Genomic DNA, 20748 nt, shown 5'->3' with positions numbered 1-20748 from the left:
ACTAGAGCCTGGGATGCAGCGAAACCGGAAGTGACATCGTAAACCATGTCGGTCTCAGTACCTATCATTAGGCAAGGCTACAAAATTGCTGCTACTGAGGATGTGGCTATTAAATACGAGGGAAGAAACGTTGAGTGGTGGAAGGTCCCCGAAGAGAGGCTTCCTAATTGGTTTTCTGCAGTCAAGAAAGTCTTGCTTGTTTACTGACCTTCGTCTACTGCTGGAGAAAGAGTTTTTAGCCTGCTTTCGGCGTCTTTCCATGAGCAGCAAGACAGTGCACTTTCTGACTACTTGCAAGCAAGTGTAATGCTGCAATATAACAATCACAGATAAGCTACATAAAAGTATAGACTAGTACTAGTGTGTGTTTATTTGAATTTCAATGTGGTATTTGTTCCGTTTCTTTCTTGTAGATCAACGGCTTCTAATAGAAATTTATTTTTGGACCTATTTGCAATTTATTCAAAGAGCATAATTTTAAAAAAAGTGGCATAATTTGGAAAAACGAGCATAATTTTAGCATAATTTGGCCTGAAAAAGGGCAGCACTACCAGCAAAATATGCTACTTTTACTAGCATAATCTATCAAGGCCACCAGTACCAAGAAATCAAAAATGCAGTGTAAAGGGGTTGCCAAGGTGCCCCTCAGGCGAGTACAGTTTGTAAATTCGACAGTGCAAATCACTCTGCAGGAATCCTTTTTTCTTCACTTTTTCTTTGCACTTTTTCTTTGTGGGAGGCGCGGTGGCCTCATGGTTAGTGCGCTCGTCTCCGGATCGAGCGGTCCGGGTTCGAGCCCTGGCCGGGGTCATTGTGTTGTGTTCCTGGGCAAGACACTTTACTCTCACAGGCCCTCTCTCCACCCAGGTGTATAAATGGGTACCGGCGAACTTAATGCTGGGGGTAACCCTGCGATGGACTAGCATCCCATCCAGGGGGGAGTAGAAATACTCCTAGTCGCTTCATGCTACGGAAACCGGGATAAGCTCCGGCCTGATGGGCCACTTGGCTCGCATGCAGACTTTACCTTTCTTTGCACGAGTTTTTTTTAGTCACCCTTCCTTGCATGACTTTTTTTTTGGGTGTTTTATTTCGAGTGCGCGGGGCGTTTCAGCTGACATCACTTACGAATCTTCGCACTAGCAAGTCAAACGAAAGTATGCATTAATATACTTTGGAAGAAATGTGTAGTACGAAAGAAACCGCTAAAGATTCAAGAAGGCAACTTTAAGAATCGCAAGAATCGCCAACACTTTCTTATTGATTTAGCTAACGTCACTGCGTCTTTTACATTACTTTCGAGTCGAAACTGATCACATGAGGAGGAAATGAGGGGGAAATATAGAAACCGAACAGGTCACATCCTACGGCTAAGGTTTTTTTTTTTTACCTTAGACCAAATTAAAATTATTACCTTTGATCGAGTCTCTGAGTTGGAATGAGCAGCAGTATACTGATAGATGTGTTTGGTCATATCGTGTTCAGTTTTACACGAGGAGTCACAGAGCACTACAACCCACAAGAACCAGAATACACGGCAGAGTTGTTTGGCTACAGTCCCCTAGAAAGCAAAGGTCAAAAATGGTATCGTCACGGAGATCCTGATGAAGGGTGTATTTATCAAGAATACAGGGACAGAGAAGCCACAACTTTAAACTTCATAAGATCCAGCAGAATTAATGCAAGCCTTATAGACCCAAGTTTACCAGAAGAGAACGAAAAAGCAGATCAACAAGATCAACAAGATGAAGATAGAGCAATGGCTTGGAAGCGACTCAGACCGTCCGCTCTCAGAACGGTTTGTAAATCAATGTACATTGGAGCTTTGATTTCTCTACTAACTGCCACCATCATTGGGTCAGTATACATGTTGATCTACTATCTATGTTTTAAAACTATAAACAACTGGGAATTTTCCCCAAAGAAGTCCATTCCAGTAAAAGTCCAATGGATGAGATCAATTTCTGCTGCAGTCGCTTGTGTTTTTCTTTACATCTTGTTCTTTGTATACACCTTATTTCTTCTTCGCGCACACCAGTTAACGGGGATCAAACGAAAACTTATCCTGGTTGTTTGCCTCGCATATTTCTTGGACACAACTTATCGAGTTGCTCTACAAGGTCTGGGAATATCTCATTCAAAGCTTTCGACTTTGCAAAAACTTCCTCTCAATGTTTTATTTTTTTTGAGTGTCTGTGGGCAAACCTATCTGCTAACGAGTCACTTCCGTCTGCTACGGACATGGAGACAGAAGATTACCTTGGGTTTGCAAATGACAGTTCCCTTCTGTTCTATTGTAATCATTTCCGTTGCCGTGGTCTCCATAATTTACCCACTGTATAACAAGCAAAGTGAGGAAAGTGTACTGCGCCTGGTAATCGCACTCTTCGCTCCTCTCATTGGAGTCCTATTTAAAGTAATCTCACGAATAGTTGTTCAACGGCTAGGGAGTATTATGCATCCGGGATATTCGTGTGTCTTGTTAGCGCCATTGTATTGTGCCTCAGCGATTATGTTCCGAGTGTTGCAAGCAGATCTTGACAGTTTACAATCCATGGCTGTTCTTGGATTGATTCACGGCGCTACAGAAGTTATAGAACGAAGTTCCATGGTTGTGATTGATCACATTTGTCATGTGATTTGCAAACGGACGTCAGCTCCTTGGGGAAGTTTTTGTACTCCTCGCCGTGAGAGACTTATGGCTGATATCGCTATCATGAGCATGTTGTATGAATCAACTGTTATAGTGTTTGTTAACGGATTATTGTACTTGTATCAATATGTATACTTAAAAGACGAGTCCCTTTTAGAACTGCTACAGTCTTTTGTTATGACGACTTCAGTTCAATTGGTGATCGAGTGGTTTTTCACCAGCCTCTCTCTAGCGATCGAGACTCGTTATCAGAATATAGCTGTAATGGCTGTTTGGCAAAGAAGATGGAAGACATACTTTAATGGCATTTGTAACTACTATGTTTTCAGGACTATGGTTTAGTTCAAATCTTTTAGACATGGCACATGCGCGCTTTAAAGAGCCCTTAAATCCGCCTTGTGATATGCCCTTTTGTTAAAGCTAGGGTTCGAAAAGATCTGGAAGCTGCTCAATCCGAACGGTACCGGCACACGGCTGACTACAGAGAACCGTGATTCTGGTTGTTAATGGGCTTGAAATTGTTAGTAAACAGTTAACCAGACGCAAAACGTCTCAGCGTACTGGTGCGTCCCAAGCCTGGAATGTCTCTTAAGTAAGGGAGAATCTAAGCCCGCGAGAGAACTTTAAAGTCCTTTTGCTGTTGTATGAGAGCATAACTCAAATATTACGATTTATAACATGCCATAGAAAATACAGCCAATCAGAATACAGGAGAGCCGTTGTATATTGGACGGTGTTACATTCAACATTCCCATCATGCGCCGCGCGTATGTCGCATTGACTGTGTTGGCCAATGTATTTTAATTGTTAGTAATAATAGTAATAGAGCGGTTTTCAATTAAGTGTCGAAAGTAATTAGACAATTACTTTGGTTTTGGTTTTGGTTTTACTACGGTTTGAGATTGGCTGAGTAGTCTAATTGGTAAGTAATTGGTTTGATTTTGGTTTTACGACACTCAATTAAAAACCGCTTAATGCAACACTCTCTCGTGGTATGCTTAACATTTATTCCACGAGCGCGCGTTGGATATAAGATGGTGGATAGCCAACGAGGCGCGTAGGGGTGGGCTATAATCTTTTCATATCCAACAATCGCTAGTGGAATAGTTGTTTTATTAAAAACACCCTCAAAAGATAGAGAAATAAACTAAAACAAATATAAAAGCTTCCCCCAAATGCTACGCGCATGCTTACCACATTTGTAGAGCGTAGTATAATAACTCATAACCCATAATGGCTAAGTCAATAAAAACTCTCAAACATCATTATTTAATGATGCAGTCTTTAATAACATTGAATATGCCATTCGTTGCTTGTATTTTCTTGGTATACACACTCGCCTAAAGGCTTGTGTGTCAACCGAGAAAATACAAATGTCTCTTAGGATATTCCATGTTATTAAAAACTGGATCATTAGATAATGCAATTCGAGAGATTTCATTGGCTTAGCCATCATGGGTTATGAGCCATTGTTATACCTCGCAACGCAAATACGTTTTCCGATTGGAGAAGAGCGTGTCCCGTGTCGTGGGTCAAAACTCACTAACTCCCTAGGACAAACAAAACTCACAAACTCCTTAGGGAAACAACAATTTGAACTTTCGACTAGCACGTGATCAAGTCGTGCTCCTTGAAATAGCGGCAAATTTGTGAAAAATTTGTGTGGCAAATTTTTTTGTTTTTATCTTTTAATTTGGGCGGTATGACAAAACACCTAATGACTGGCGCCAAGAAAAACAGTGAAGTTTGTTTCCCCGAAACCTTCAATGTTCCCAGAGGCGCAGCCGAGGGGTACATCGAGGGTCTCGGGAAAACAAAACTCACTATTTCCCTTAGGGCCAGTCATTAAGTAGACTACAAGTAGTCCCTCTTTCGCTTAGTCCGTCGTGCATGACGCGAAAGAAAACCGCGAGAAAATAATTGCTGCGCGAAATCCTGGAGGCGGGGAGCGCGCGAAAGGAGGGACTACCGCCTAAGCCCAAGTGTTTGAATTATGCGTTGCTCTCACAACGCAAAAATATTATTGGCTTATGTTAGGGGCGTTGACAACGTGTTGTCAACATTCGAGATACGTATGACGTCTTGCAGGAATGTTTTGGAACCGGAGCAAATCGAGGCGGTACCAGAGCAAAGCGAAGCGTTGGAATCGCGCTTTGCAAGCCGTGATGTTCTTGCGAATCTGCCAGCAGGCTTTCGAAAGATTTAAATTTATCCAGTGTTTTGTTTGGCAAAGCTTTCCGTCTCCAACCCGGCTGCAAGCGTGTTGATGATTTCGCCGTTCAACAGCATCGTCCAAGTCAGCGAATATAAGTTTTCTGAGATTGGCCTTTCTGCCGTCCAGTTGAAAGATTGAACCGGACTTTCACTTGAAACCGGACATTCACCTGAAATTTTCCGCTGCTATCGGCAAACATTTCACCGCAGTTGGTTGGTCTCCTATGTCAAATGCATAATGTAAATTCTCGGTTGACACTCTGCATTTGAAATTTTCGCAATAACCTTTAGATTTACACCTACAGACGCAGCGAAAATCGCTAAAAGATGCCTCATTCGCAGTCTTCTTTTTAAAACTTCTTTGGCAATTACGCTGAAAGAACACTAAACGAAGATATAATTCTCACGGCATATGTTTTTGCAATTTTATTCAGGATGTCTCCCGGGCTTATTGACAACAAGCGATAATAAGAGGACGTCAAGATGAGAAATCCTACACCGAAAAATCACTCGCCCGTGAAAGGGCAAACTCTTGGGCTTAGGTGCCGGTGGTAGTCCCTCCTTTCGCGCGCTCCTCGCCCCCAGGATTTCGCGCAGCCATTTTCTTTCGCGTCACCCACTACGGACTAAGCGAAAGAGGGACTGCTCGTAGTCTAGTCATTAAGTGCTTATTACACCGTGCTCTACAAATATGATAAGCGTACGTATACGCGTGATTATTTTGGGCGTTTTTATTTCAGATTAGTTTTCTGTATTACTGGAGCGTTTTCAGTTACTGACAATTATTCCACTCGCGCTTGTTGGATATGAGATAATTACAGCCAACTCGGCGCTAGGTGCCTCGTTGGCTACTTTCCATCTCAAATCCAACGCGCGCTCGTGGAATAAGTAAACAATAGCCTACATTTCATACGAAAATATTCTCGGATATTTGTCCGCCAAAATTAGCTGTTCCGAGAAGCGAAAACGACGGGAAGAAAAGTGTAATTTTTGAAAAGTGTGAAAGAAAACTGTGAGTTTTGAGGAAAAGATCATGTCCAAGAGCAAATATACGAGCATATTTTCGCCTCAAATGGGGTCTATTGTGTATCTTATCCTTCAGATGTTTTTCGCAACACCTGCGGTTTTGAAAATTAGGGAACATCACTCGGACATTTCCCAATTTTTGCTGTAGAATATTCAGTCACGTGACGCATTTAGACCAATCGCGCGGGAGCGAAAATATTTGATGGATTATAATTGTTAATAACACGAGAGAGCATTGCATAACTATTATTAAAACCTCTCAGTCGTAATTTAACACAGCTTGGACCAAACATACAGCAGAATCGCCTTGATGGTGGCTGTCTCTTAAAGCTTGTTCTGTATTTAGTGCCATGTTAAGTGTGAGAGGTTTAACAGAAACGTTCCTGCAGATCAAGCCTGAGAAATACTGTCTAGGTCAGAATCATGGGACAGGTGACAAGCCTTTAAGTGTTTCTACGGTTCTCTCAAGCTTTCACAAGTGTTTCTATAACTCAGTAGAAACACCAAGAAAATGTTATTTGTTACTCTTAGACTAAAAAAAAAAAAAACTAACGAAAAGTTGGTCGTTTATTTCGAGTACCAAAATGTAAATTCTAGTTTCCCATGCGACCACCACGTTAAGACCTCGTGCTATTTCTGTCTTTCAAGTCGAGTTAGAGAAATACGCCGGCTTTTAGTGTGACTTTTCTGATGGGGTGTTTCCTAGTATGATCCTTAGTTCGGTGTACTTTAGGCTAAAATAGCAATTTTAAATATACAAAGTAAAATATGGCCTTGCGCCGAGTATTGTTAACGAACTATATAAGAAGAAAGAAACTAGTTATTCACTTAGAAATAGTGATTTTGATATCCCTACTTTTAATACTATAAACTATTGAAAACATTCTCTTAGATATCAAGGACCGCGCATATGGTCGAAACTAGATAATAAACTGTAAGGCTCTCTGGATATCGAATCATTCAAAAAGAACATTAGGAAAAAAGACCTCACGTCATTTCTGTACAACAACAATATTTGTTGTAACCTCTGTAATTCTTAAAGACCACCTATAATATGCCTACCGTTTTCATGTACTACTTATACATGCATTTTTGCAGATTGATTGTATATACACTTCTTTTTTTTTTACTTTTTTAATTGTAAATAATTTTAACTTTGTTGGTGTTGTTGTTGTATTCCCAATTGGTAGTTAATACTAAATACATTGACTCTTCAATAAAGCTGTTATTGTTATTTGATTAATTTTAAATCAGTGGCTTTAGAAAAGTTTAGAATGACTTTGTAAAGGGATTATTTGTTTTGGTTTTGCTTTGGCTGAGTTCTGCGATTGGCTTAAAAAAACCAAGTTTCGACAAGCGTCGCGCCCTTTCTATATTAAGAACTGATATTTTTGTAGCTCGGTCATCAGTAAATGAAATAATCATGCTTATGTGCAAATATTGTAAACAATGATTACCCTGTTGGCGGACTTTATTTATCTGCTGGTTTTAAATTTGTAAATATTGCCATGCGATTATAGTATCAGACATAATATCACTACCATTAGTTTCTTTTTAGCCAACTTGTTGATTTTTTTTCTTATATATGTAATATACCGAGCTTTTTACTTGTCACTGTCATGAGATATTGTTACTCAAAGGCCGGATTCTTCACGTTGATAACTGGATTTATATCGAGTTATAGATACACTTGAAAGTTTAAAGAGCACTCGAAAATCTAGATTTACTCTTGGCTACGCTCATTTACGTCTCCAGATCTAGAGCCGCATGTCTATACCTGTCCATCTTAGCCGGCACTGAAGTTCTTAGTTCAAACAGGTAGCTGATCATATCATAAGTCTCCTGACCCAGTTTTCCCCAGTGCCTCTCTCGGGCTCAACAAACTCCTACTGCATCGAGACAAAATTTGACTGAAGCAGGCTAAGTAGAAACGACAAGCATGAAGCGATTCTTTATTATTCACATCTTCGATACTGATCGAAACTTCGTAAGCTGAATGCTAATCAAATAGTTTTTCAAAATGATAAATATGATTTTACGTGACAAAGGAAGCTACGAACGAATATCGTCTAAAAGGATAACTTATAGTTCAACATTTCATGTACTTTGTAAGTCACGTCAACTTCACCTGAAAGATAACGGTTTCAAAGTTGACGACCATAAGTTTTTAAAAAACGTTTTTGAATCTCAGAATTATTCAGTTATTCAGCTAAACGTAAGAGTAAGTATAGTTGTTGTGGGTACAGTCAATCCACTTTGAAAACTTCAAACCGTGACTTCCAATATTTTTTATTAAACCAGCCGGACACGAGTAACACGCTGATGAAGTTGCTCATGATCAGGCTTCACTGTATTGAGTTTTACGTGAGGCAAAATTCCTCATCATGCTTGAAAGAAAGCTAGAAAAAACTGAAAAGAAAAATAAGTTTCGATCCATGGACGCACGTGTCGAGACCTAGACGGACTTTAATTTAGCGACTGACAGAAATGAAACCAAGTTCGAAACACTGACAGGTGTTTGAGAGCACTTTGGAAAGACAGTTCCTTTTGCTTAACCATTCATTCCAAGTTATCATGCTATCAGATCGACAAATTAAATTCAAGTTTTTTGGCTGGAAATTTTGAATGTAGCATACACGAAGACCTGGCTTTACTTTGTGTGAAAACGACTTTCTAGACTCGCAAGAAAATGCGTACTCTATGATTTGCCGAATAAAAAACCCTAACATTAATTGCTAATAAATTGATCATTATTGGTATAAATGCTTTTTCTTAGCTTTTAAAGTCGAAAATTGAGGGTTTTCGTACTTGTTTAATTAACAGGCGGAACACAAAAGCCCGCTTTATTAAAAGTGAATATTCGAAAGTATAACTACACAAGACACAACAGACACAACAGTGATACGGCCCGCTGGTTTCTCCACAAAAGGATTGGAACGATACTGAAATAAATAACACAGGAAGACATAGTTTGTCACAAAAGCCCGCTTTATTACAAGTGAATATTCGAAAGTATAACTACACAAGACACGACAGACACAACAGTGATACGGCCCGCTGGTTTCTCCACAAAAGGATTGGAACGATACTGAAACAAATAACACAGGAAGACATAGTTTGTCAACTGCGATTGTCAACGAATTTCATTTAAGCTGCTTGCTGTACTCCTAAGACCATCACTAACCAAGTGTCGGTTAGGAAACGGGCTCCTGAACTGACAAATCTACTCCTTGGGTTTTAAAATATCTGTTCAACTGCATGATCTCCTAACCAAACACAATGAGTAGCAACACATTGATCGAGGTGCGATAGCAAGTCAACTGAAGTATACATGTACTCGCTAACTTGCACTTTCTTATGAATTTAGCTGATACCACGATGATGTCTTTCATATCACTTTCGAAACGAAACTGATCACATGAGGCGGAAATGAGAGGGAGTAAATAAGACGAACATGTTACATCCTGCACTGGTAATTTTTTCTCACTTTGGACGAAGTTCATTATTTATAGCATTTATCCGGCTCGAGTCTCTGAGGAGCAATGAGTAGCAGAACACTGATAGAGGTGTTTGGTCATATCGTGTTCAGTTTTACACGAGGAGTGACAGAGCACTACAACCCACAAGAACCTGAATACACAGTAGAGTCTTTTGGCTACATTCCTCTAGAAAGGGCAGGCCATGAATGGTATCGTCACGGAGATCCTAATGAGGAATGTATTTATCAAGAATACAGCGACAGAGAAGCCACAACTTTAGACTTCATAAGATCCAGCAGAATTAATGCAAGCCTTATAGACGCAAGTTTACCAGAAGAGAACGAAGAAACACAAGAAGATCAGCAAGATGAAGATAGAGCAATGGCTTGGAAGCGACTCAGACCATCCGCTCTCCGAACAGTTTGTAAATCAATGTACAATGGAGCTTTAATTTCTTTACTAACTGCTACAATCATAGGTTCAGTATACTTGTTGATCTCGTATCTGTGTTATAAAACTATACACAACTGTGAATTTCTCCCAAAGATGTCCATTCCAGTAAACGTCCAATGGATGAGATTAATTTCTGATGCAATCGCCTCTGGTTTTCAATACGCTTCGTTTTTTTTATGGCCCTTATTTCTTTTTCGCCCACATCAGTTAATGGGGGTGAAAGGAAAATTGATCCTGGTTGCTTGCCTCGCATATTTCTTGGACACAAGCTATCGAGTGGTTCTACAAGGCCTGGGAATATCTCATTCCAAGCTTTCGACTTTGCAAAAACTTCCACTCTATGTTTTGTTTTTTATGGGTGTATGTTGGCAAGCCTATCTTCTAACGAATCACTCCCGTCAGCGACGGACAAGGAGAGAGAAGATGGCTTTGTTTTTACAAATGACAGTTCCCTACGGATCTATTATAATTCTTGCCGATGCTGTGAAATGTATTATTTACCCACTTTATAACAAGCAAAGTAAGGAAAGTGTTCTACGCCTGGTAATCGCATTCTTCGCTCCTCTCATTGGAGTCTTATTTAAAGTAATCTCACGAATTTTTGTCCAGCAGCAAGAAAGCATTACCCATCCGGCATATGCGTGTGTCTTGTTAGCGCCATTGTATTGTCATTCAGCGATTATGTTCCGAGTGCTGCAGGCAGATCTTGACAGTTTACAATCCATGTCTGTTCTTGGATTGATTCACGGCGCTACAGAAGTCATAGAACGAAGCACAATGGTTTTGATTGATCACATTTGTCATGTGATTTGCAAAAGAACATCAGCTCCTTGGGGAAGTTTTCGTACTCCTCGCCGTGAGAGACTAATGGCTGATATCGCTATCATGAGCATGTTGTATGAATCAACTGCTATAGTGTCTGTTAACGGCGTTTTGTATTTGTATCAATATATATACTTAAAAGACGATTCCTTTTTGAAACTGCTGCAGTCTTTTGCTATGACAACTTCAGTTCAACTGGTGATCGAGTGGTTATTCACCAGCATGTCTCTAGCGATCGAGACTCGCTATCAGAATATAGCTGTCATGGCTGTTTGGCAAAGAAGATGGAAAAGACACATTGTAATGGCATTTGTAGCTACTATTTCATCAGCCATATGGGCCAGTAGCGAAAACCTTTTAGATATGGCACATGAGCGTTTTGAAGACCCTTTAAATCAACCTTGTAAAATGCCGTTTGCTTAAAACTGGAGATCACAAAGATTTTGACCTGCAAGCCGCTCGAGCCGAACAGTGCCACATAGCCTGCGTAGCAAGCGTTTCCGTGGGGTTTGGGAGTAAAGAAAGACCGAGGAACGGGATTTTCGGTGTTTTGGCCGCGCGAAAAATGGGGCGAGAGCCAAAAACCGAAAGAGGGGAGTGGGATCGACACATGTCAATAATGTTCCACAAGCCAAGCCAATCACGAGCTCCGTTCGCTGGCGAACGAAGGTTTTCAAAATCCAGGGGTTTGTCTGCAAGCGTTTCCTTCCTTCCCCTCCCCCACCCCGTCTTTCGTTTTTTGGCTCTCGCCCCATTTTTCGCGCGGGCAAAACACCGAAAATCCCGTTCCTCGGTCTTTCTTTACTCCCAAACCCCACGGAAACGCTTGCTACGCAGGCTAAATGCCACACTCCTGACCACAAAGATCCGTGATTCTGGTTGTAGCCTTCTAATGGATTGTGTATTTTCCTGCCATTACTGGAGTAAAAGCAAATCAAACACTAAACGGCTCGGCGTTCTGCCAATTTCCGCATTGAATCTTTGACTTGTCTCGACCATGGAAGAATTTTGGGCGCGTCGAATGAAGAATGCGTCATAAAGTCTGTTTCCTTTAGGTATGCGAGTGCTAACATAACTCAAATATTTCACAATAAGGTTATGAGCTCGAGATCAGGCTCTATGAGGTGATAGCTGATGAGGCCGAAGCTAATTATGGTCGAATCAACTATCACTTGGTAGAAATCGAGAGGGAAGAATCTAAATTTTTTGTAGAATTCCAACTAAAATTCACGTCAAATAACGGTTTCCAATTATTTTTCCACTGATGACAATGTATTAAACTGCACGTAAGAAAAATCGCTTAGCAAATTAATGGCTTTAGAAAAGTTTGGACTGACTTTGTAAACAGAGTATTTGTTTTCGTTTTGCTTTGACTGAGCTCTGCGATTGCCATAAAATTAAGTTTGGATAAGTGTTCTGACCAATTCCTTGATATAGTCTGCTGTGTCATGACCTTTCAATATTCAGAGTTGATATTTTTGTAGCTCGGTCAGTAAATGAAGTGCTCATGCTTATGTACAATATTGCAAACAAAGATTACCCTGTTGGTTGACTCTATTTGCTTGCCTTGCTTGCTTTTAAATATTGCTAAGCGATCGTACTTTGTATGATATCTTATCAGTATCATTATTTTCCTTTAAGCTAACTTGTTGATAATTTGAAATAATCTTTGGTTAATGAGTTATTCAATTATCCCTATAAATAAAGTGTTAAAAAAATTATTACTCAAAGGTGTATTTGTTTGAGATTTTTGTGTAACTAATCGCCCTGCTACAATAAAAGTATAGATATCCATTTGAGTCTTTGGATACGATCCTATTCATGGAGCCAGGCCTGTAACGGAGTGACTGCATGTGTAACCGCATATGTAAATTATGTCTTCATTGTATACAAGCATGTAATGTAATGTAATGTATGGTTATAGCACATAAACAGTCGGCCAGAGTTTGTAACGGTTTCGAAACGTTGACATTAAAACGCTAGATATTTTGAAAAATTGTGAGAACCTAAAAACTCTTGTCATTTTCGAAAATGGTAAAAGATTGCGAAGGTAAATTTATATGTATGACGCTTAAAACTGGAAAAGAAAATTTATTGTAAAACCCAACGTTTTCGACATATTCACATGATCAGGGTTGATCATGATGATACTGAAGGTTATCAGTCTTCTTCCCGTTCCACTAACATAAGGCATTTTCTACAGAGTGCAAGCTTATGCAGTAGACTGACATTGCAAGATGGATGTGCAAGCGAAACCATCGGTAATTTTGATTGAGTGTTTCGGACCGGACACGTTGACAGATTTCAGAAGAAAGCGAGAAGTATTAGATCACGCGCGCGAGAGCTTTTAAAATAACGTTTCTGGCTATTCTTCAACTTTGCGAGAGCTTGGCTAAACAGTTGCCGATATTCTTGTCGTGTTTAAGGGAAATAAGTGGTGGTGAGTAAAAAATTCTGTCTGTTTGTGGGTCGTCCTGGATAGATTTAAGTTAAACACAGCCTAATTCAGTTCTACCCGTCACACCAACGTACTGAGGTTTATATCATTATTTACAGAGTGTAAGTTACGCTCTTGATTACATTGCAAGATGGGTGAGCAATCGGAACCATCGGTGATTTTGATTGAGTGTTTCGGATCAGACACGTTGAAAGATTTGAGAACGAAACGTTCACTAGGGACCCACCCTGATTATGAAAGTGATAAGGGGTGGGGTGGGTGGGACTTCTTCGGCTTGCAGGAATTTTATTTCGCCTTCACTGCCTCTGCAGGAAATTTTTACGGAGTCAAGTCCCCTGTACGGATTTTTTATTTTTTTCTGGCGAGGCGGCGGGGGGGAGGAGAAGGGGGGGGGGAGGAGAAGGGGGGGGGGGGAGGAGAGGGTACCTGGATTTTCTACTCTCGCAATCTTAATCTTGACACTCGCCACAATCTGATTACCTGGAGGAGGCTTCAAACAAATATTTTTCATCTTTCACACAGTCGTTTTGCTTTCCTGTCCAAATTATACTCCGGGGAAAACACAACCAAGTATCAGACACATTTAAGTGCTATTGCCTAACTGATGTGGCATTTTTGCATTTTTTTGTTTGGGAAATATAAATTTTATTTATTCATTCCCCTCGTAATAATATTCCTTCTTGGCATGCATTGAATCAAGGTTTTAGCTAGGATTCTGTGACTAGCCGTCTAGTAACAAACATGGAGGTTGAACATACATAACGTGCTAGTGGTAGGACGTGTTTTTTGTTGCTCCTTGAAATGGCGGAGTAACAAGTGATCATGCACGTTTCCGAAGCAAACCATTGAAATGCCTGAAGATGGTGGAAAACCTAATGAACCCAAAAGAGGAAGAAGTAGGAAACGTCAAAGAGGAAGCAGCTCCAAAACGGACGAAGAAACTAACGATTCTGACATGATTTGCGGCCAACATGGCGACCAAGTTGACCAAGACGACGATCAGACAAGCGCTGCTCGCTTTGAAGAAATTAATCAGAAGCTTGACAAGCTCTTGGTTCTTTGTCCTCTAATTGAAGACCTTAAGACCGAGTTAGCGCTGCTAAAGGAAGAAAACACAGAGCTAAAGGAGGGTCCACAATAGGTTTGGCGGGATGCGGGATTTGCCTTTTTTTCGCCGTGATATTCGGGATTTGAGCTGAAAACAGGGGCGGGAAGCGGGAATTAGTATTAAGAGCGAGAGTGGGATTTTGTGTTTTTATGTTGTTGGGATGCGGGCTTCGTGAGGGGAACAGAGCGGGATACGGGATTTCCATTCTTTTGTGACCTCATAAATTCATAATTGACCAGCGCAAAAACTGCAAGTTGGTAGAAACGAACCTTTTGTGCGTATAGCTGTGTCAGGTTTCAAGTGATGGATAGCAATGGCTCTGTGCCCTGTCAGGTTCTGTCAAAAGCATCCATTATGGCTTGACTACGTTAGTATTATGAGACTATGAGATGGTCTTTGAGTTCTATTGCGATCATTTGTGTTGGCCTCTGACATCAATGACATCTGTCCATTTCCGACATTTTTGACGCTTGCGCCTGTAATCAAAACCCCCCGATCCTTTCTAGTTTTTCTAGTCTTTTGACCTTTTCCAGAGCTCTTGGCTTGTTTTGGCCAGGACGGCCACACCGGATGGTGGCAATAGTGATTTATCAGAACAAAGTATTCGACATTATAAATTGCATCGCCATATATTACGAAAATGTGTGCAATTGGGAATGCCTTCATTTGGAAAGAAAAGTTCTGAGCCAAGATTTCAAGGAAAGTGAAGATGCTGAAAGCTTTGAAAGAGATTGTCAGGTGTGTTTAAGGGCCATGTCTTGAATATGGGAGTGAACAATTGTTTTCTTTCACTGATACGTGGACAAAAGAAAACAAAACAGTAAACCGTTTACAGAAAGAAACGTTACAATCATTTGTGCTTACTTATCTGCTATCCATTGAATCCTTTTGTGATCTTTTATGTGATATCTTTTTTAAACAAGTTTCTTTGTTAATTATTAATTTAACAAATTAATAATTAATACAGAAAAGTTTAAAAGTGGGTGGGATCGGGATTTCAGGGCAAAAACGGGCGGGATGACGTGATTAATAGGAAAAAATGGGCGGGAAAGCGAGATCCCTATTGTGGACCCTCCTAAAGAAATCATTACAATGGGCGACAGACGAAGTAAACGATTTGCGAAACAACCAGAATGAAATGAGAACCGAACTAAACAGCTCCAGAGACATGTTGCAATATGTCCAGCAAGATCTCCAGATGCAGACCATACGCAACATTAAAATTGAAGCTTAGTCAAGGCGAAGCAACATTAAGTTCTTTGGAGTGCGAGAAGCAGAAGCTGAAAGTAACCCGTACGAAACAGAGAGGATCGTAAAACTTTTTCTTGTCAACGACCTCAAAATGCCAATTGAAGACGTGACGAATTTAAAATTCGAAAGAGTACACCGCATGCCAACTAAACGCTAAGCAAGGACAACAACGAGTGGACCAAGACCTATTATAGCCAAGCTGAGTTTTTAAAAGGATAAGCGCCGTATATTTAAGCACGTGAAGAATATCGACCCTGAGTTAAAGATCGGCGTCGCAGATGGCTATCCAAGGAAATAGATGAAATGAGGAAGGCGCTACTACCAGTGCTAAGGAAGGCCAAGAGGAAAAAGGCTTCAGCCTCGTTCAACGTGGACAGACTTGTAATTAAAATGAAAATTTACCCTGGACCTGAAACTGAGAATTTTCCTTTCTATGCAAAATTTTTGTCTTCGTAAAATCGCTATCTGATCTTATTTAAATCACAAGACAGCTTCGGGAATCCATCTTGCACGGTAAGCCGTCACATTTTCAAGGGAGTTGGTTACATTTAGGTTATATGCACACTTGAGACTCCCTTACCTCCTTTGCTAATTGTTAGTAAAGTAGTCAAAAGTGCCAGATTCTAGCTTTGCCGCCGTTAATTGCTTTGCCCTAAAATTTCCTAAATTTTCGCGACTTTAGCTGCACAAATTCGATAAATTTATGCTTGCACTTTTTCATTTATTTGTGTTTAGGTTGGTTTTATATTCAAGTGTCGATGATCGTTTACATATTAAGAATGAGTACCCAATTAGGTTTAAATAATAGACTCCATCTTACAGCCAACTACAGAAGATTTTATAACAATTTGTATAGAAAGCACAGGTCAAGAATTCTATTTGCGGTTCTGGTCTTTGCTAAGAGAAGAAATGGTACAAAGTCTCAACTACGCATATGAACACGGACAACTGAACATAATGCAAAAACAGGGCATTATCAAGGTGATACCAAAAAATAAAAGGAAAGACAAGTCATTCCTTGAAAACTGGAGACCCTTAAGCTTACTCAATGTTGATTACAAAATCGCTACAAAAGTTATAGCACACAGGATTTCAAGTGTTCTTCCAATCATTGTCAAGGAAGACCAAATCGGATATGTCAAAGGCCGGTACATCGGTCAAAATATAAGGCTAATCACAGACATCATGAAGGTAACAAAACTAGAAAGTATACCTGGTTTGGCCATTTTTATTGATTTTAAAAAGCATTCGACACGGTGGATTGGAACCTCCTCTTCAGGGCGCTGCAAGCTTTTAAGAGGCTGTCTTTGTAAAAACCGACCACTGATTTTACTTCGAAAATTCGATTTTTCTCATAAGCTGGTATTTCGAAGCCCTTACCTATTCAATCACTAAAATGAGTTTTATTTGATTAAAAATTCTATTTGAATTTTTCTGGGATAGATTGAAGTTCGGTCCGCTCGACACAAGTTGCGTGCCTGCCGAAACTGGAAAAATAGCACATATTGCCGGCGCTCTAAAAAAAACTAATATTCGCTCAAAAGTCCCAATTCTTTTTTCAACCATAGATATATCATAGCAGTTTGTTTAGCCATGTTGCAATTATAATTCAATGTTGTTCCTTCAACGGTTAAAAGAAGATTTTCTACCCGTTAAATCGAGTTTTGAACCAAACACGAAAATAGCTCTACTTTGAAGGCACGTTTTAAAAATGTGGCACCTGTTTGAAACTGCCGAACTACATGAATAGAAAGTATAAATGGCCCTTAATTTAAAACAGTAGTAAAATTTGTCTGCCCACTAGGTTTTCAAAACTAACGACCGCTTAAAGTCAGGATATTTTGAAAATAGTCCAGTGAGTAACTTACATACTCGCCTTCGTAAAGTGCTCCGATAAATTCACGTAAATCGTTAACCTGGCTTCAAGATTAAAGTTTAGGTCGTTTGTAGCGATCCTTGAAACCTAGGTAGCATTAAAACTGCCAGCTTTTCCTTCCAGCTGTAGGTTTGTATACAAGGTACATTTATGCGTTCCTCATGTGTGTCGAGCGTGACGGTAACATACTTCGATGCTTTTTTGTATTACTGACCATTGTTTTCCTCGAAGTCGGTTTAGTCATGTAGAGTCCTCTTGAAACGTTTGCAGAAGCACTCTTTCGGACATTTCTCGGCACACATACAAGTATGAACAGTAAACTGTGACCCGAGGATCCAAGGAAGGATTGATAAATGCTACGGCTATTTTGTGTTTACAATAGCTGTTTTACTTCCCAATCTGATGTGATACTCACGGTCTGTTCGTATAGGGCCCCGTCAAACTGAAACAGCTGCCCCTTTGTAGCAACGTGTGGAAGATCAACGAGATCAGATCTAGTCAAGTTTAGGTCATAGATGTCATTGAACCAGTTGTTCTCGAAAGCTTTCGAGAACTTACCGCCGTTACGTAGATGACACTCTAGTCAGGATGCCAGATCTGGCAGCAGCTACAGTATTTTTGGATACCTTGAACCACGCCCATAGCACCGTCAGCTTCACTATGGAGGTAGAGGAAAATGGGATGCTCCCTTTCCTTGGGGTGCAGCTTCTAAATCGCGCACCACGTATTGAAACAAAGGTTTACGTTAAGCCGACAAACACTGGGCTACTCCTGCACTATCACAGCCATGTGGACAGCCGCTACAAGCATGGTTTGCTCGTCACCATGCTTGATCGCGCGCACCGACTAACGTCATCTTGGGCGCATTTCTCAGAAGAGTGTGAACGTTTGAGAGGAGTCTTCCGTAAGCTGAGGTATTCGAATCACCTTATTGATTCCGTCATCAACAGGTTTATTACCTCGAGAGTCGCATTGGACCAGCCCAAACAGCATACCGATGACGCCATCGGGATAGTTATCCCCTATAAAGATCAGGATGCTGCACTGTCTGTCAAACGACAACTTAAAAATCTTAGCAGCAAGGTGCAAAAGACCATCCAACTCGTGTTTACTAGCCGCAAGCTTAAACAAGATCTAAGCCTACGTGAGCCTAAGCCTAACACCTTAACCCAGCAATGCATTGTTTATTTATTCAAGTGTGACCTGTGTGATGCAGGTTATGTCGGGTACACAAAGGGCCACTGCACCTTCACACGCGCGTTGAGGGATATCGTCAAAAGGCGTCATCTATTTACAAGTATTATTCCAAAGAACATAACACTACTGTTCCGACCAATTTCTTAACACGCTTCAATGTAATCAAGAAATGCACGAACAAATTTGACTGCCTTGTTAATGAAATGCTTTGTATTCAAGATCTTAAACCAGCACTGAATGTACAGTCTGATTCTCTTCGTGCTAAAGTATTCATGTAATGAGCTTGGCACCCTCTTATGCAAATTCGCTTCAATTTAGCCTCTTCACAAACCGGTTTTTGTATTTAATGCGCATGCGTATTGAACAACTATGTTGAAAACGGTTCCGTGTTAAACCATCCCAAGTGTAAAACTTCGGAGGTCCCATGGGATTTCCCGAAGAAATGAATCGTCACGAGTGTTATTTCGCACTGTCATCGTATTAAATCGGGAAGGCCGAACACCAAGTACATGAGCGCAATGGCGACCTGATGCTGGTTCACGTCGTTCGTGTGCATGGAAGCAGAGTTCGAGTAACTTGTCGTTCGAGCGTTCAAGTAAAGGCGGCCACACTGCTATAACTTCCTGGGCGTATCGTTGCATGTTGTGTTGTCGTTGCCGTTTTTTCTGTTTCGAATAATTTGGACAGCTTTCCGTCGCGAGTTGGTTTCTAATTTTCAAGGTAAGCTTAAGTTATTATCCATTTCTCAGTCACTATGTCGTTTTCTTCCTTTCTTCGTAAGTTAACTACACAGCCCTCGAGAATTTAAGCTTACCTACCAACAAATGCCTTGTTATGCCTCCTTGTTATTTCATTCAGGTGTTGCTAACCGAGTTTCCTCGGTGACAGGAGTTTCTTTGGTCACGCAAGCCATTGAAATTTCCTTTAGCCATGGCTATAAATAGTCACATTGGGATGTGATTTCAGTCGAATTGCTGAACTTACTGGAGCTGTTTGTTATCGTATTAAATGGAAAGATCAATCTGCGAATAATTGATTGTCTACCTCATCACATGTTCAACGGGGATGCTGGAATTTTATGCTTGCGATTTTTATTTAACTGTGTTTTACTCGCCAACATCGCAACAAATTAAGCTTATGTACACTATGAAAAACTGGAATCAAATGATGTTTTGGTTTACACAAATGATGTTCTACTACTACATGACAAACTGAATGATGTAGAGGAAATTCCAGGCCCTGCAATATTTGATATGATTGGTCCAACGACCACTGTGTCTGTAGACTACAAATCAGGGAATGCAACACCGTTTGGTGAAGATACTGGTGAGCAATGTGTTGAATTGTCTCATCAAATCGAATATATTAATTTGCAAACTTATTTCACTCTGAATATAATTACTGGAAATGACCTCTATAGCTCCTCAAGATATTCTGGACGAACAAATGACTGTTTGCTGTAGACTGATACACGTAGCTAACTGACTTACATCCAGGTGGTCTATGACATTTCCAGACTGCACACTTTTTATTCATTATCGCATCCTCATTTCAATTACCGAGAGCTAACCGTAAACAGGCTAACCTGAGCATTATTCAGGCTAGCCTGAGTGATATTTATATAGGCTAAGCAGAGTGATTTTTAGGCTAACCAGGCCACTATTTAGGCCTAAATGTAGTTTGTAGTTTGCAAATGTCATACACTGCATTAATTCCATGTTTGTTTCCAATTTTTCATAGATGTATACATGTACAATACAATACAATACCTTGCAATGCTCTAATCCCTCTATGAGATGCGCCTGCAGGGAATCATGGTAGTTGTATTTATGAAAACAAATATCCAATCCAAGATGATTAATACAACTACCATTATGTTTCCCTGCAGGCGCATTTCATGGAGGGAATGGCTATTATGGCATACCGTGCAATGCAATACAGCAGATATATCTTAATAGATGTTTTGATGTACAAAGTATTGCTCTATGTTATTATGAATCAATGTGCTGTATTTTGATGAGCAAGTCAATACACAAGCAACGAGTAAAATGGGTGTCTGGAAAACCCGAATAGTGAAGAGCGAATAGTCGCGAAGAGCGAACAGCAAATAGTCCCGAGTAGCGAATATCGAATAGTGCGAATAGTGCGAATAGTGGCAAACAGTCTCGAATAGTGGCGAATAGTGGCACTGAAATAGTGGCAAACAGTAAC

General features: G+C 40.3%; 1 protein-coding gene and 2 pseudogenes across 1 annotated transcript; all 3 read left to right on the top strand.

Annotated features, from left to right (window-relative positions):
• Window positions 1–1382: 1382 nt before the first annotated feature.
• LOC149112164 (uncharacterized) lies at window positions 1383–3240 on the top strand (annotated as a pseudogene).
• Window positions 3241–8898: 5658 nt separating this feature from the next.
• Window positions 8899–12371, top strand: LOC149112163 (uncharacterized). The gene has a single exon (XM_089290307.1). It carries the CDS (start codon window positions 9436–9438, stop codon window positions 11068–11070), a length of 1635 nt encoding a protein of 544 aa, XP_089146433.1. The 5' UTR covers window positions 8899–9435; the 3' UTR covers window positions 11071–12371.
• A 5318-nt stretch (window positions 12372–17689) lies between these two features.
• Window positions 17690–19029, top strand: LOC149112162 (uncharacterized; annotated as a pseudogene).
• Window positions 19030–20748: the final 1719 nt, after the last annotated feature.

This window comes from Orbicella faveolata, unplaced genomic scaffold, assembly GCF_042242905.1.
Source record: "Orbicella faveolata isolate gen_17 unplaced genomic scaffold, um_ofav_v1 contig_2, whole genome shotgun sequence".
In the NCBI taxonomy this organism is placed as follows: Eukaryota; Metazoa; Cnidaria; class Anthozoa; order Scleractinia; family Merulinidae; genus Orbicella; species Orbicella faveolata.
The sequence above is the reverse complement of the archived record's forward strand: the minus strand, read 5'-3'. Positions and strand labels throughout refer to the sequence as shown.

Excerpts from the sequence above, each read along its gene's own strand:
- LOC149112163 (XM_089290307.1), top strand. The coding sequence starts at position 9,436 with ATGAGTAGCAGAACACTGATAGAGGTGTTTGGTCATATCGTGTTCAGT.